The sequence below is a fragment of the Trichomonas vaginalis genome, chromosome IV (genome assembly GCF_026262505.1).
Source record: "Trichomonas vaginalis G3 chromosome IV, whole genome shotgun sequence".
In the NCBI taxonomy this organism is placed as follows: Eukaryota; Parabasalia; order Trichomonadida; family Trichomonadidae; genus Trichomonas; species Trichomonas vaginalis.
Genome location: NC_067206.1, coordinates 7,581,811 through 7,595,219, shown reverse-complemented (window position 1 = coordinate 7,595,219; position 13,409 = coordinate 7,581,811). Strand labels below are relative to the sequence as shown.

At 31.6% G+C, this 13,409-nt stretch overlaps 6 protein-coding genes and 1 non-coding gene across 7 annotated transcripts; 6 read left to right on the top strand and 1 right to left on the bottom strand.

The window, feature by feature from the left end:
• Positions 1-711: 711 nt before the first annotated feature.
• Positions 712-2,627, bottom strand: TVAGG3_0048060 (vesicle docking involved in exocytosis; the record flags this gene model as incomplete). The annotated part of the gene is made up of 1 exon (XM_001327015.2): positions 800-2,623. The coding sequence occupies one exon, from the start codon at positions 2,621-2,623 to the stop codon at positions 800-802; it is 1,824 nt and encodes a 607-aa protein (XP_001327050.1).
• Positions 2,628-3,843: 1,216 nt separating this feature from the next.
• Positions 3,844-5,013, top strand: TVAGG3_0048050 (cation:chloride symporter protein; the record flags this gene model as incomplete). The annotated part of the gene is made up of 1 exon (XM_001327016.1): positions 3,844-5,013. The coding sequence occupies one exon, from the start codon at positions 3,844-3,846 to the stop codon at positions 5,011-5,013; it is 1,170 nt and encodes a 389-aa protein (XP_001327051.1).
• A 241-nt stretch (positions 5,014-5,254) lies between these two features.
• TVAGG3_0048040 (potassium:chloride symporter protein) lies at positions 5,255-5,917 on the top strand (the record flags this gene model as incomplete). Its single annotated transcript, XM_001327017.1, has 1 exon — positions 5,255-5,917. One exon carries the CDS (start codon positions 5,255-5,257, stop codon positions 5,915-5,917), a length of 663 nt encoding a protein of 220 aa, XP_001327052.1.
• A 114-nt stretch (positions 5,918-6,031) lies between these two features.
• On the top strand, positions 6,032-6,322 carry TVAGG3_0048030 (cation:chloride symporter protein; the record flags this gene model as incomplete). Its single annotated transcript, XM_001327018.1, has 1 exon — positions 6,032-6,322. The coding sequence occupies one exon, from the start codon at positions 6,032-6,034 to the stop codon at positions 6,320-6,322; it is 291 nt and encodes a 96-aa protein (XP_001327053.1).
• A 151-nt stretch (positions 6,323-6,473) lies between these two features.
• On the top strand, positions 6,474-6,547 carry TVAGG3_0048020. The gene has a single exon. It is a non-coding gene; the product is annotated as a tRNA-Lys (tRNA).
• Positions 6,548-6,706: 159 nt separating this feature from the next.
• Positions 6,707-10,038, top strand: TVAGG3_0048010 (Ankyrin repeat family; the record flags this gene model as incomplete). Its single annotated transcript, XM_001327019.2, has 1 exon — positions 6,865-9,936. One exon carries the CDS (start codon positions 6,865-6,867, stop codon positions 9,934-9,936), a length of 3,072 nt encoding a protein of 1,023 aa, XP_001327054.1.
• A 243-nt stretch (positions 10,039-10,281) lies between these two features.
• TVAGG3_0048000 (armadillo (ARM) repeat-containing protein family) lies at positions 10,282-12,995 on the top strand (the record flags this gene model as incomplete). The annotated part of the gene is made up of 1 exon (XM_001327020.1): positions 10,427-12,946. The coding sequence occupies one exon, from the start codon at positions 10,427-10,429 to the stop codon at positions 12,944-12,946; it is 2,520 nt and encodes an 839-aa protein (XP_001327055.1).
• Between the last annotated feature and the right edge of the window lie 414 nt (positions 12,996-13,409).

The window sequence follows — 13,409 nt, the reverse complement described above, 5'->3', positions numbered from 1 at the left end:
TCTCGATGAGTAAGAATCATACAAGTTTGGAGAATAATGAAGTGTTTGAGTTTTCGTTGCTTAATATAAAATAAATTCATGCATATTAAGATGAAAAATAATGATTGATTCGAGAGTGAGTAGGATTGAAGGAAAAATAAGAAAGTAACTATGTTAGTTAGTAGTCCCCCTTCATATCTTTTGGTAATTTCATATGCCCTTAAAATTAAATTGTATGAAAATGTCGTCAATGAACTTAAAACGAGACGAACTAATGTCATACTTATGTATTTCTTGCCGAAGCATAAGAATTTTGCTATCATAAGCGTTAAAGGATATAATGGATAAATAAAAGGAAACAGTTTATATGAGTTATCTGTATCAAAAGCGTAATATTTTCCTTTGAAATCTGATATGGTCAAATAAATGTTTCCTGAACTAAACTCTAATAATTGATCTTCGTCATATAGGAAAATTACTGTTGAATAAAATAGGATAAATGCGATACAATCTATCAAAACTAGTCTTCTAGCTTCGGCGGACCATAATTTTCCCACAGAGCGCATATTTTCAAGCGCTCGAGGGAACATTATATGGCTCGAATACAAAAAAATAAGAAAATCCTAAGAACAATAGTCAATAATTCAAGTTTTGAAAATATTATCCGCATGATATTATGGATTTTGCTCGAAATTATTTCTCAAAATTATTGAAAAATGAAACTGAGTTAACATTGATTACTTGATGATTTTATCCAATAAAAATAGCCTAAAAGAAAAAAATATAATAAAATAAAAGAAAATTATTTGCGTATCACTTTCTAAGCGTTGTTACAACCCTTTGCAAGTGATGGGCATATTTGCTGGATGAGTCTTGAACCGCAGGTGAGATCTGTAGTTCCATTGTGGAAATCGACTGTTCCATTGAAAACAGTTCTTCCGAGAGCTTCCAACATAGCCATTTCGGAGTGTGTCATGCCACCAATGACGAAAACCAAGACAGATTTGACTTCCTTGTTTTCGTGAATAATTCTTTTTTCGATTGTCTCTTTGTTGACTGGGCTGTTGACAGAGAATGGGATTCCCAAGTTCTTCATAGTCTTTCCGACAAGTGAAGACTCGCCCCATCCGCTCTTCAAGCCATGTTCAACAAGTCTGACAATAAGAGGAACAAAACCGCCGTAGAAGTTTTCAAGTGGATCTCCCATAGGAAGAACCATTTCGAGATCTCTCTTTGCGCTGATATAAGGCTTGCTTCCGAAAAGAAGTGGCTTTGGATAGATAAGGTTTGCCTGGAATAATCTGATCCACTCCCAAGCGAAATTAGCGCCGAAAACAGAGTTAAGAGTATTTTCGAACTTGGAGATTGTAGATGAGGAAGCACCGTTGTTGTATACGCAAGAAAGAGCGAGAATCTTGATGGCATCTGTGTAAAGTCCACGATGGAGGTAATCTAAAGCGGCTTGTTCGATTGGTTCATCGTTTGTGATAAGATCATCCTTGATACCAAGTTGGTTGATAAGATGGCGCTTGTCGAGTGGCATTTCTGCGAATAAATTGATATGGAATGTATTGTAAGGGTTTTGAAGAAGAAGTTCTGTAGCGCGCTTTGAATATTTACGCCATTCGTTTGTACCCTTTGTTTCTTTGAGCATTTGAGGGACTGTTTCGAGTCTTTCCTTGTTGAAATCGTTCATCCATGTAAGAGCGTCTGTGATCATGAGATCGCAAACTTCCTTGTAGACAGGATCGCTGAGAGCGTCAATCTTGACGACGTTCTTTGGCATAAGATTTGCATCTTTTGGAACAATGACTTCGACGTTAGGGTCAGCCTTCGGCTTGATCTGAGGATCAAAGACAAGTGATACTCCCTCCGGAGGCTCGAGGTATCCGAACGAAGGATTGAAATCTTCATCGATACGTCCACCATATGTTGGCTGAATCATCATTGGTGTAACATTATCGACAGAGCGATCGAAGATGAAGATTTCATCGTAGAGAGAATCTTCTGTTGTGTAGAAAGTATGTCCGATATGCTTCTTGAGTTCTTCCATAAGGGCATAGACACGATGAGATATCTGGCCAGCACAATAAACCTTTTCTGGTGCACCTAAGACAAGCTGGAGCTTAAGGAGACCACGGGCTATTGTTTGGACATCAGAGATATCAGAATCGCAATAGATATTGGAGTATGCAAGAGGTACAGGAAGAATGAAACGATCTGGAGATAATGGCAAAATTTCTGCATGGAATTCAAGAACAGTGACGTCTTCACTATTTGGATCGTGATCGAAAGCAGACTGGCAACTGGGGCTGTATCTCGGAATCATCATGATAAACTTCTTGTAGTTCTTAAACTGAGCTAATTTAGCGAGAATGTATTTAAGCATATCGGGATCATCAGTGCAAGGAACAAATACTGTTTCTGAGTTTTCATTCGGAGGAATATCTTCTAAGTAGACGATGGATTTAGCTTTGTTTATTGATTTTTGTGAGATAGCAGTCTTGACAAAATAATATAAATCCTTTGGAATCGCGAGAGTTGAATCATTTCCTATTTTTCTGAAGAGTTGTTGGAACTCTTCATCGTCGAGGCTTTGGAAAGCTTCATACGGATGAGAAACAGGATCTGAGTTATTTGTCATTCAAAATTTATGCGAATTTACAAAAACTGCCCTGACATCTCACCAGCACTTTATCATTTTATGTTAATTTATTAAATTACTTCTTTTTAATATTTATCAACAATTCTCTATTTTATTTGATGTTATTTGAGAATTCTCTAAATTTTCCATATGAGATTGTTTTATTCATAGAATAACATCACAATAGAGATGAACTTCTAAGTATCTTACTCATTGTCTCGGGTAACAAGTTTAATTTTTGATTTCTCGTTTCTTTTTTGTTTTTAAATGAATTTATAAGCATTTGTTACTATAGCATATAAATTATGCATTGCTTATCTCAGAGATCGATAAATAATATGATTGTTATCAGATCAAAGATAACTTTGTCCATATGAATTGCTTTTTTAAATGCAATACTCGTACATACATCAAATATTAATAGATTTTTTTGATTTCATAGAAAAATTATTCTATTTCTATCCCATGGGCCAACATGATTACAAGTTCGTACTCACAAACATCGAAACCGATCTCATGCGAAATCCAATATAACATGGCCTAGGATTGGAAGAAACCATGAAGTAAAACACTTTTGGATAGCTTACAAATGATTTCAAAAATATTTATTTTAGAAAAATCAATAAGGATTAGTCCATTCATCATAAACTCTCTTTTAATGATATAATTAATTCACAAACATCCTAATCATTAAGAATTTTTCCCGATCAATAATGCTAAGCCAAATTTTTTATTGGAAAACGTTGCCCTTAATATTCCTAATGCAGGGTTTCTACTTATTTTATTTGATTTTTTGAACAAAAGATTTGAATGGAGAATCAATTGATTAATAAATCGCGTTCATTATAATATACACATTAAATGTAACATCACAAACCACGGAAAAAAATGTCAATTCAATTATTGCGTTTTCAAAAAATTTTGAAAAATTAACGATAGATAAATATGTTCATTTCACATAGTTGTATAAAACTCTGCAATATTTATTTTTGAATATTTGAATGGTCGTTTACTATAAAAAGCAATTATGGTGTACATTGTAAATTTAAGTTGATGATCATAAAAATATAATCTTTTGTGAAGACGTAAAGTATTCAAAATCTAATTTTGAAATACAAGTATAACGTAATCACAACGCACAAGACAAATAATGTAATAAAAAAGCGATAGAAAATCATTTGGAATTCAGAAGATTATAAATTTTTTTGAAGTAAAAAATTATGGAAGAGGTTGATTATGAAGCTAATATATTAGAATCTGAAAGTTCCGAAGATTCATATGGCAGTGGAACTACAGAATCTTCTGGAGAGAGTAATAGTACACAAACAACTAATCCTCCCGAAACTTTTTTGGATCCAAATAATATTGGACCGTCAACAGTGTTTTACAGAGAAACAAGCACACGTCCAGATATTCGAGAATTAAGAGAAAAAGCCAAAAACGCAAAATACACCAAAGCCCCGCCTGTCGATAAAACCAAAAAGAATTTTGGTACATTTGCAGGTGTATTCCTTCCAGTTATAGTAAACCTTATTTCGATGACATATTGGGTTCGTGCAGGAAAACTTGTTGGTGATTGCGGCGTAGTTTATTCTTTACTTATTATTTGGGTTTCGGCGATTATTTCCATAATCATCATTACATCATTATGTGCTTTAGGAACAAATGGTGAAATGGATAGAGGTGGCGTATATTTTGTTATTTCAAGATCAATCGGTCCTGAACTCGGCAGATGCTTAAACATTTTCCTCGATATTTCTACGTGCTTGAGTGCAGCAGCAGTTGTTGTTGGTTTTGCAGAAACAATCGTATCAATGTACGATCCAAAATACTTCACAGGAAGTTATATGAACGATGTTCGCCTTCTTGCGTTTGCATTCATGTTCATTTCGATTCCGCTTTCTACAAAATGGACATACTCCTTGAGAATTACTGCAACATTCCATACAATCGGCCTACTCTCATTTTTCATTGGATGTTTTGCAAGAAAGAAACATTCAACTATGGGATTTATGACACCAAACGTCGATACATTCAAGTCAAATGCAATTGCACCAGAAATGACTGTTCAGAAATTCTTCAGTTATATTTACACTGTATCTCCTGGTTTTACATCATTAACTGGATGCTTCTCATACGCTGGATCACTAAAGAGACCTGCGAAAATGATTCCAAGAGGTTTAATCATTGCATTTTCAATATCATTATTAATTTGGCACGTAACAATTATTATGTTAGGTCTTTGCGGCGATCGACAGTTCCTACAAGACAACATCATCAGTCCTATCATGTCATTTGGCATTAATAAATGGATTGGATTTGCCACAATTATTGTATTCAGTATTCATCGATCTTCTTACAGACATGGCAAGCGATGGACTTATTCCTAAAATAAGATGGTATTATAATTATTGGATTCCACTTTCAATTACAGCAATCTTTGTTGCAATTGCAGATCTTGATTTTGCTTCCAATATCAATACTATCTTCTTCTTAACTCTGTCTGTTGCTTTTAATTATTGTGTTTGGACAATTTCGAAATCTCACATTCCAGGATGGCGTCCAAAGGCCAAGTATTGGTCTCCTTACCTCAGTCTCTTAGGCTCAGCCATAACATTGTTGATCTGCTTCATGATTTCATGGAAAGCAACAATAATCAACTGGATTATTTTCGTCATTTTGTACGCAATTTCAAGATGGAAAGGATCAGATAAGAACTGGGGATCATTACTCCAAGCACAAGCGTTTTACAAGGCATACAGACATGCAATGTCAACACAAAGAATTTCCTTGAATCCAAAGTTGTTCAGAATCAATTTACTCACAATTGTTGATGAAAACGAGAAATTTGAAGAGACATCATTACCTTTCATTGACAAAGTTATCGGTGGCGAAGGTTTCTGCATCGTTTCTCAAATGATTAATGAATCACATGGACTCAATGTTGCTATTGAACATAGAAACAATTTGCAGAAATATTATGCAAATTCTCATAATGTATTTTATGAAACAATCATGGCTACTTCACCAAGAGAAGCTTTGGTTAGACAAATGCTCACAGCTGGCGTTGGAGCATTCCGTCCAAACACAGTATTTATGGATTTAGATGGACGTTCTGAAGCAGATATCCATGAAATGACAATGGAAATTTTGCAGGCTAAGTATGGTTTGATATTAGCAACAAGACCAAATGAAATCAATTTGTCGAGTGATTACATCGATATATACTGGCTCTCCGATGAAGGAGGCTTGACTGTTTTGACAGGATATATCATGGCAAAGACACTTAAGTAGAAGATAAGAATTATCACAGTTGCTTACACAGGAAATGGTGATACGATTCAAGATTCTGAACACAGAACAAGAAAACTTTGTGAGAAATTCAGAATAGAAGCAGAAGTTGTTGGAATGGAACTCGCTGAGAGAAAACAAAGACCATCTGCTTTCGTAACAGCAGCTTGGGAGAATTTGACACATAGAAGTGCTTATGATCAAACATTTACTAGGTTCTTATTGTTCGCTGACATGATTAGAGAGTATTCTTCCAGTGCTGCACTAGTTATCTCTACTTTGTTCATCCCTACAGATGATATGAATCCTTCAATTTATGTCAATATTCTGAAACTTATTTCCAATATCCCACCATGTTTTGCTTTCGTTAGAGGAAACGGTGAAAACGTACTTTCTTGGAAGGCATAATTTTATATATTACAATACTGTATTTGAGAGTAAAATATTTCTTTAACATTTTTTTGAATGACTATTCAAAATTGAAAGGAAATTTTGAATTGCATATTCAAATTAAGGTAATTAACATTCCATACTAATAAATAAATCAATAAAATGTGAAGCCTTTGTAGCTCAACCGGATAAAGCATAAGACTCTTAATCTTGGGGTTGCGGGTTTGAGTCCCGCCACTGGCTTTTCTTTTTTTCTTCATTCCATAATTTTTTTTCCAACTAAAAATTTTTTAGGCATGGAACTAAAGAGATTCAACTTTAAAGTCCATATGCAAAGATATTTTGATGATTATATTCATGATCATTGGAAAATTTATTTATTTTTTTATTGGACCAATCATTGGAAAATTTATTTATTTTTTTATTGGACCAATCAAAGCCTTTTTCTTAAATTATTTAACCAATCATTTTGTTTCTTTGAATAGTTATTAAAGCGCTGCATTATGTTAAAATTGCCAAATTCTGACTTCAAAATTTCCATTATTATTTCCACTTTTTAAATGAATGAATTTGACCAATTAGTTACAATTTTTAACAATCCAATCAAGAGGGAAATAAAGAAACAAATAGCACCTTATGTTCTGAAATATTACAGCTTGGATGACATTAAAAATGAGAAAAATCAAACAATTTTACATTACTTCGCGAATAATACAATATTTAAGCACACATCGTTATTAATATCTCATTTTATGTCCACAAATCACGCAGATATTGATGGAAACAATCCCTTACACTTTGCATCAAAAAATCCAGAATTTTTCATAAAATTAGTAGAGAATGGATGCAATTATCTCCTCAAGAACAAAGAGAATATCACGCCTCTTCAATTACTAGTGAATAGTTCATCATTTGAAAATTTTCAATTCATAATCAACAAATTATCCAAAGAAATCAAGTCAAATATATACGATTTACTACGTTACTGCATTCTAAGCAAAAAGTACAAAATGATTCCGTTCCTATTCACACAATTTGAAACAGAATGCAATTTATTGATCCAAAGGACGACATACAACAATCTTTTCCATCTTTTTACTAATGTCTGCATACTTGCACCTTTCCTTTTATCTCTTTTCCCAGAAGATCTCGAAAAACAAATTATTGATTTAAAATTTATAAATAAATCAGGTTTGACTGACCGAATCAACGCCAAATTCGCAGGAATATACATGAACAGTGATAATTCAACTCTACAGTTCCTAAAAACGGAATGTCCGAAATTAGCTGAATTATATCTTTTTTTGAACAGTTTACACATTCGTGGTGTTGCAAACTCGATTACTAACTCAGATAACAAAGAATACAAAGATTTTCTCATAAGTAATGAAACGATTATTCACAAAGCCGCATCTTTGAGTGTAATTTGCTTAGAAAAGATTTTGGACAAGAAAAATTGTGTTTACGATGAAAATCCACCAATTTTCAGTTGTTTCCAAAACGAAAAAATGGATGATGCAATTGATGTTTTTATAAAAGTTGGTGCTGATTTAAATGTAAGAGATTTACATGGTAATGATCTTTTGTATTACGCAATTGCCGCAAAATCTGGAAAAATATCTTATTTTATACAAAATACTGATTTTAATGTTTATGAAGACATTAAATTGGCAATAGAGTTAGGAAATATTGATGCCATTGATGAAATACTAAATAAAATTCATTTGGACAGCGCGAAATTCCAGGAATTAATAGATTTGTTGAAAGTTAAAACTGTTTTGGAAAAATTCATTGAAAAGAATCAAAACATCAACAAACTTGATATATTGAAATGGGCTTTCGAACGTAGAAACTTTTTCATTGTTAGTTATTTTCTTCAATTAGAAAATTCAACTGAATTAAGGACATCAAACAATGATAACATTTTCCATGTCATTGCTTCATCATATGATACTTATATTAAGAACCAAACTATCTTTGATTTGATAAAAGATTTTATAGCAGAGAAAACAGATGGAAACAACTTGTTGTATGAACAAAACAATGATAAAAAGACAGCAATTGACTTATTTTTCAAATATTACAATACAAAATTTTTAAATATTAATTTTCTTTTGTTAAAAGAATATAATTATGACAATCTTCAGCAGTTTCTTAAACAATATGGAGTTCCTGATACAAAAATCAATGGAAAATACTTGATATTCTATTATGTCGAGAAAATAGAGTCAGATACAGAATTATTAAAGTGTTTAAAGCTTTTTGAAGAATATAATGCAAAGTTTACAGTTTCCCATGATGAAAAATATCCAATAGATATTGTTTTGGAAAGAGGATTCACTAAATGCTGCAATTTTTTGTTTGAACATGGTTCTCTTTCTGTTTCTGATAAGTTAAAGTTTGATCATCCTGTTTATGAATACAATGAAGGCAAGAAATCATCGAATTACACGATATATGTTGAAGACAACAATTATTATTTTGAACCAATAACTTATGACAATTTTAGATATTGGTTAAAAGAAGATTTCTCAAAGATTTCGAAGAATTTGATATGTTTCATGCTTAGAAAAGGTCCTGACCAAGATGAACTCATTAAATGTCTTTCTTACATCGAATATTTAAGTAAGAAAAAGAAAACAAATGAAAAATATTTTGCAAATTCAACAGTTGAATATAGTAATGAATTTTATCAAATTTCTTCTGGAAGGAACATGAAAAAAATTATGAGATTCATTAAAGAAACAGAGTCATTGAGAAAGTACATAACACCTAGGATAGGATACATGAAAACAGAGAAAGCTGGTTTAGATATCATTAAAAATATAATTGAAGGAAAAAGAGAACAAATTGGTCAAAAAGCTTGTTATAGATTAACTCAATATCGTTGTATAATTAATTGCGAAATTTCAATGATAAAAGTGTTTAGTGATAATATGAAGTTCTGTATGGATGTAACACCTTTGTTTGATCATTGGATGAAATACCAGGACTGCCATTTCTCTACTGCAGAATTAATCTTGAAACATATTATTGAATTCAAAAAAGATGCTGTGAATATTTATGTTGAAGTTGATAATATATTTAACAAAAAATCAAGGTTGTTTTCAGAATTGTTTAAGCTGTCTATTGGTGATAAAAAATTCGATGAGTGCTCAGAGAAATACAATGATTTCGAGATGAAATCATGCCACTTTGTAAGTCACATAATTAATCAAAAATTCATCTCAAATTACATAATTTTGAGAGAAATTGGAATTTCTTTGCCAAATATGACAAAAATTGAATTGTTTTTCAGAAATAACAAATCAATACTCGCTATTGATGATAGGGCTGCGTATATAGGAGAACTTATTGATGAGAATCACGTATTGTTCAAACGGATATTGATGAATGGAAAATATTATGTCGAATTTAATTCAAAAACTCGCCCAACAGGAATTAGATTGATTTCTATTGACCAAGGATCAAAAGAAATATATTTTGATGGCTTTTCATCTCTAAGTAGCTATGATGGTTTCTCATCTCCAAATAACTCTGATGGTTATTCATCTAGCGCTAATTTCGATTTTGGATATTCTCTTGGTGTTTATTACAAAACACTTGAAAGATCTATTTTGTTCAAAAAGTAATTAAAGATTATGTTTATATTATGTTTTACTTGCACATCTATATTTCTATTTTATTTTATTTTTTAAATGCACACTTACCACTTTCTGTCATCGTCTCACAGAATCACTTACCCTCGATTATTTGAGGAAGCAGTAAAATCGATATAGAATTCGTGAGTACATTCATTGGGAATTGGTGATTCTCTAATAAGAGTTTCACTATTTCTATAAGAAATAGGGATATATGAAGAGTATTATACAGAACACATAGCTACAAAGAATACATATAATGAGAATTAATTTTTACATCATATTTTTAACTAGATGTGTTCTTGACTATATTTCTAATAATATCAAAGCACAATAAAAGAATTCATATCAAGTACAAAGTGAGAACATATCAATGTATAACTTGTTTTCAAACTTAAGAAATCAAAGGCCAACTTGCAAATAAGTTGTAAGTCTGGGCAATATTTATTATGTATTTTATTGTGTTTTGTCATTATTTTTGATGAATCTAAGAGATGCTATCTTATCATTGTATTCTCAAGATCCATCAGAATATAATCAGGCATTTTTAGTATGTAAAGACTTTCAAACTCCGACTGGTTTTGATTTTCAAGAGTTTTGCCAGTTAGTTTCTCCAGAATTAGATTTTCAATTTCGAAATTTTGGATATAATTCTCTCAAAGTGATACTAATGCAATATTGGAAAGATATATCACCAGAATTACAACAATTAATTACAAATTGCTTTCCATTTTATCAAAATACAGATGAATCCGATCCTTTCGCTTCAATAATTTGTCATACTACATCAATATTCCTCCTTTTTTGCGCATCAGATGATCTTCTTAACCAATATTTCTCGTCTTATGACAATTTTTGGAATGAAGTTGTTCTAAATTTTCTAATTGAGCTCGGCTCAGTACCAAATTCATACCAAAGAACTAACTGCCTCAAGAATATCTACAACAATGCTCATGATTTAATATTCGAGAAGTTTATTTTGCCTTTAACTTCAGAAAATTTTGATTCAAAACTATTCGAAATCCTAGGAAAGATACATGATTTAGAATCACCTTTTGTAACGAAACTACTTTCAATGCCACGAGTTGAAGAAATATACTCAAGATTCGCAGAATTAGTTTGGATTCCTGATTCATTACCAGGTCTCATATCAATTTTCATGTCAACACTATCCTCAGGCCAACCATGTCCATACAGTGCAAATTCTATTGCCGATTCAGCCCTTTCTGTTATCCCAGAATATTATCAAATTTTATTTGCGACAGAAGACGTCGAAGGCATAGAAGAAATTGATCAATATGTTAGTGCATTCTGTAATAGAATACAATTATTCTTTTTAGCTCTTCCAAAAATAGAAATTTCAAAATTAAATTCGATGTTTGATTTTATTACGTTCTTATTCTCAACAACATCTCCCACAGCAATGCACAACATTGTTAAAGAACTTACAAAGTCTCTCAGGTCTCCAGAGTTTAAAACAGAAGATTTTTTCAACGCATTATTAGAAGAAAGATTAAAAATTGTTGATATCTGTTCAACAGCTATCACAATTGATCTGAAGTCTCTTTATCTCAATAAATATGACTACGAGACAGAGATTAATGATCTAAAATCATCATTTTATCAATTGATATCTTCGATTTCAGAAATTTTCGATTCAACCGTTCTCTGCCAGGAAATCAGTCAACTTATACTTACAAAAGATCCTTCGAGTATCTATGGCCTCATCAGACTTCTTTTTAATGTAATTGTCGAACCGAATGAAGAAAATATCGAAGTTGTGAGAAATTCTCTTTCAAATGTCTTTGAATTCATTTTCACTAATATGAGTAAGATCCCACAGAATGTGCATGAGTATGCCTACAAACTGTTATCTAAGATATGTCCTTATTTGGATCTGAATTCTCAACAAGCGACAGAAATTTTTAATTTTACATTACAAAATTGTTTTGAACAAAATTCTAAATCATATGATCCTGTTACTGTTTTTCTTCTTGACTTTTCTACAGCATTCATGTCTGTCATCGAGTTTCCAATCGAGCAAATGCAGAATACTCCAACAACAGCGAAATATTTTTGGGTAACGAGAGTTATTTTAGCAAAAATTTCTGTTATCACAAATTTTGATTTTCTTGGTGAATCGATTCCATTTGCAATCCAAATGATGAATGATGTTGACAGTAACAATCTATTGAATGATATCAACTACAAGATCGGAAGAGTCCTCGAGTTCCTTTCTTATGTTCCTTCTGATTGTTTAACAGAATCATTTTATACACAAATTTTCGAAATTCTCTTGAATCATTTATCAATGATTGTTTTGATGAACGACAACAACACATTCATTGCTCGAGCATTCCACCATGTCAACAGAGCTCTCATTCACATGCTCGAGTTCGTACCTGAGCTCTCTGTTGAAGTTCTTCCGAAATTAACAGCTCCAACAGAACTTTCTTCAGCAACAGAATTGTGGCTTAATGAAACAGTTCTTAAAGTTATTGAAACATCTTTTCAATATGATCCAAATTCAACAAGTGAATTCTGCAATAACTTGATTATTCATTTGTTCAAATTGATTGAAAATTCAGAAACAGATTTAATTAATGTTATTAATCAAGTTTCATTAATTATTTGTCGATTATCATCATTTGTTTCAGATGAAAGTGCATTTGAAGTATTTAATGCAATGATTGATAATTGTAATTCACGAATTTATGAATCAATCATTTCATCAATTAAGAAACGAGGATTTGTCTTTTTCACACATTTTTGGTCTAAATTGATCACACGAAAAGGTAACAAAGAAACCGATAGTTTGACATCAGCAATCTTTGATCTGATTGAAGATAAAAATATTGACTTTTCAGATTTATTACAACTTAATGGTGTTAATGAAGCAGATTTATCATCAATGCGAAACCGATATTTGGGAGCAACATCTTCTAAAACAAAAAAGAAACACATCAAAAACTTCTTACTTTCAATAACAAACACACAATAAAACATATTAATATTTTTTTGTTTGTATATGAATAAATTATCTAATATTATCTAATAATTCTTTGCTTTCAAATTAAATGTATTTTCTCCAATAAGCACGATTAACTTTATGTATTGCTGAATATCTTGCATATTTTATATAATAAATTATAAATTGAAATGCATTGGTATCTATATTCAGTAAATTTTGAAATTTATTCAATACACAAGTTTCAGAATGACCTTGGAAATCGCATTGAAGGCGTAAACTTAAACCATAAACAGTACTATCTCCACTTTTCGAGTTTATAAAGTTTTATAATAAGCTTTTCAAATTCATAATTTTAGAATTGAAAAAGCATCATATTTTTGATCAGCAGATAATATTGAAGGTAATGTCTATGCATGAATCTTAGCTTTCAGAAAAAAAAAACTATATATTTGATCAAACTATACTAGAAATGTTTATAAAATTATGAGATAAA